The sequence below is a fragment of the Limulus polyphemus genome, unplaced genomic scaffold (genome assembly GCF_000517525.1).
Source record: "Limulus polyphemus unplaced genomic scaffold, Limulus_polyphemus-2.1.2 Scaffold2030, whole genome shotgun sequence".
Classification (NCBI taxonomy): Eukaryota; Metazoa; Arthropoda; class Merostomata; order Xiphosura; family Limulidae; genus Limulus; species Limulus polyphemus.
In genome coordinates this window covers 179,991-181,188 of record NW_013667640.1, presented here as the reverse complement: position 1 = coordinate 181,188, position 1,198 = coordinate 179,991, and the positions used below count along the sequence as shown (strand labels likewise).

The 1,198-nt window shown below is 28.4% G+C and overlaps 1 protein-coding gene across 1 annotated transcript in view; it reads left to right on the top strand.

Annotated features, from left to right (window-relative positions):
* The window catches only part of LOC106465722 (guanylate cyclase 32E-like), a 51,358-nt gene that overhangs the window by 23,953 nt on the left and 26,207 nt on the right, over window positions 1-1,198 (top strand). The window contains exon 6 of the mRNA XM_022393637.1: window positions 385-549. Coding sequence (XP_022249345.1) covers window positions 385-549 — 165 coding nt within the window. The remainder of the gene's footprint in view (window positions 1-384; window positions 550-1,198) is intronic.

The following is a 1,198-nucleotide window of genomic DNA, read 5'->3' as shown; positions in this document are numbered from 1 at the left end:
GTAAATCCTAATCTTTCAATACAGTTCGATTATATGCGAGTAATTTGATATTGTAAATCCTAATCTTTCAATACAGTTCGATTATATGCAAGTAATTTGATATTGTAAATCCTTATCTATTAATACGGTTGGATTATATGCGAGTAATTCAGTATTGTAAATCCTTATCTATTAATACAGTTGGATTATATGCGAGTAATTCAGTATTGTAAATCCTGAAATGTTTTCGTAACATCTGTTAATTATTTGGGTTTTCTGATTTTGTGTCATCGTAGATTCTATGAAACCAGTTGTTGTTTTTTTCAGTTTATTTGTCAAGATGAAGTTATTTATAATAGTTTTTGTAAATTTAATGAAAACATTGACTATGTGATATACTTGCAGGCAATGGGCTACGATTTAAAAAAATTCGGAAGTTTGAAATCCAAATCAAGTACTGACAGAGATGAATATAAAGTAGGCTTCTTTAAAGGCAATGTTGTATTTGTAAAACATATTTGTAAACGTACCATTGACGTGACAAGAAGCCTTTGTAAAGAACTTATTCAGGTAAGTAAAAAATATATAACCGTCTACATGTAGTATGCACATTTATAGAATTCTAGAATGTAGTTCGTTATTATTTATAAAATCGACATTGCTTCGAATTTTTATTGTGGACTTTATGAAAAGTTTTTGTTTTATATATAAATACTTACATTCATACACTTATTTATTTTTTGTGGTTAAAAGAAATAATGCAAACGGATCATAACGTCGTTAAATTAATAGTCGTTTTAGTGCATTCTCATTTTGAAAGATAAGTGCAGGCTTGTTTCGCTATTCGGTGGTATGAAAACAAAAAAAATTGGAATGAGGATTATTGAAAGTAAATTACTTTAATGAAAGTCACAGATTTCAACCAGCATCCTGACAGGCATCTCCTCAGAATATTAAAAGTTGACCGGAAAGATTAAATCCAATTACTTAGTAGCGAGCCTGTTTTAAGAGGACTTGGCTGGAATTTCAATTGATAATTTATAATCCCCTTCTTTATTCTTGAAAAATTCCAATTGCTAAATGATTAATCATAGCTAGTAGTTTCGCTACCACCGGATAATATGTTTTGATGAAGAAAGTGTTAATAAATACAACTTTCATAAAGTGTTAATAAATATAACTTTCATAAAGTGTTAATAAATATAACTTTCATAAAGTG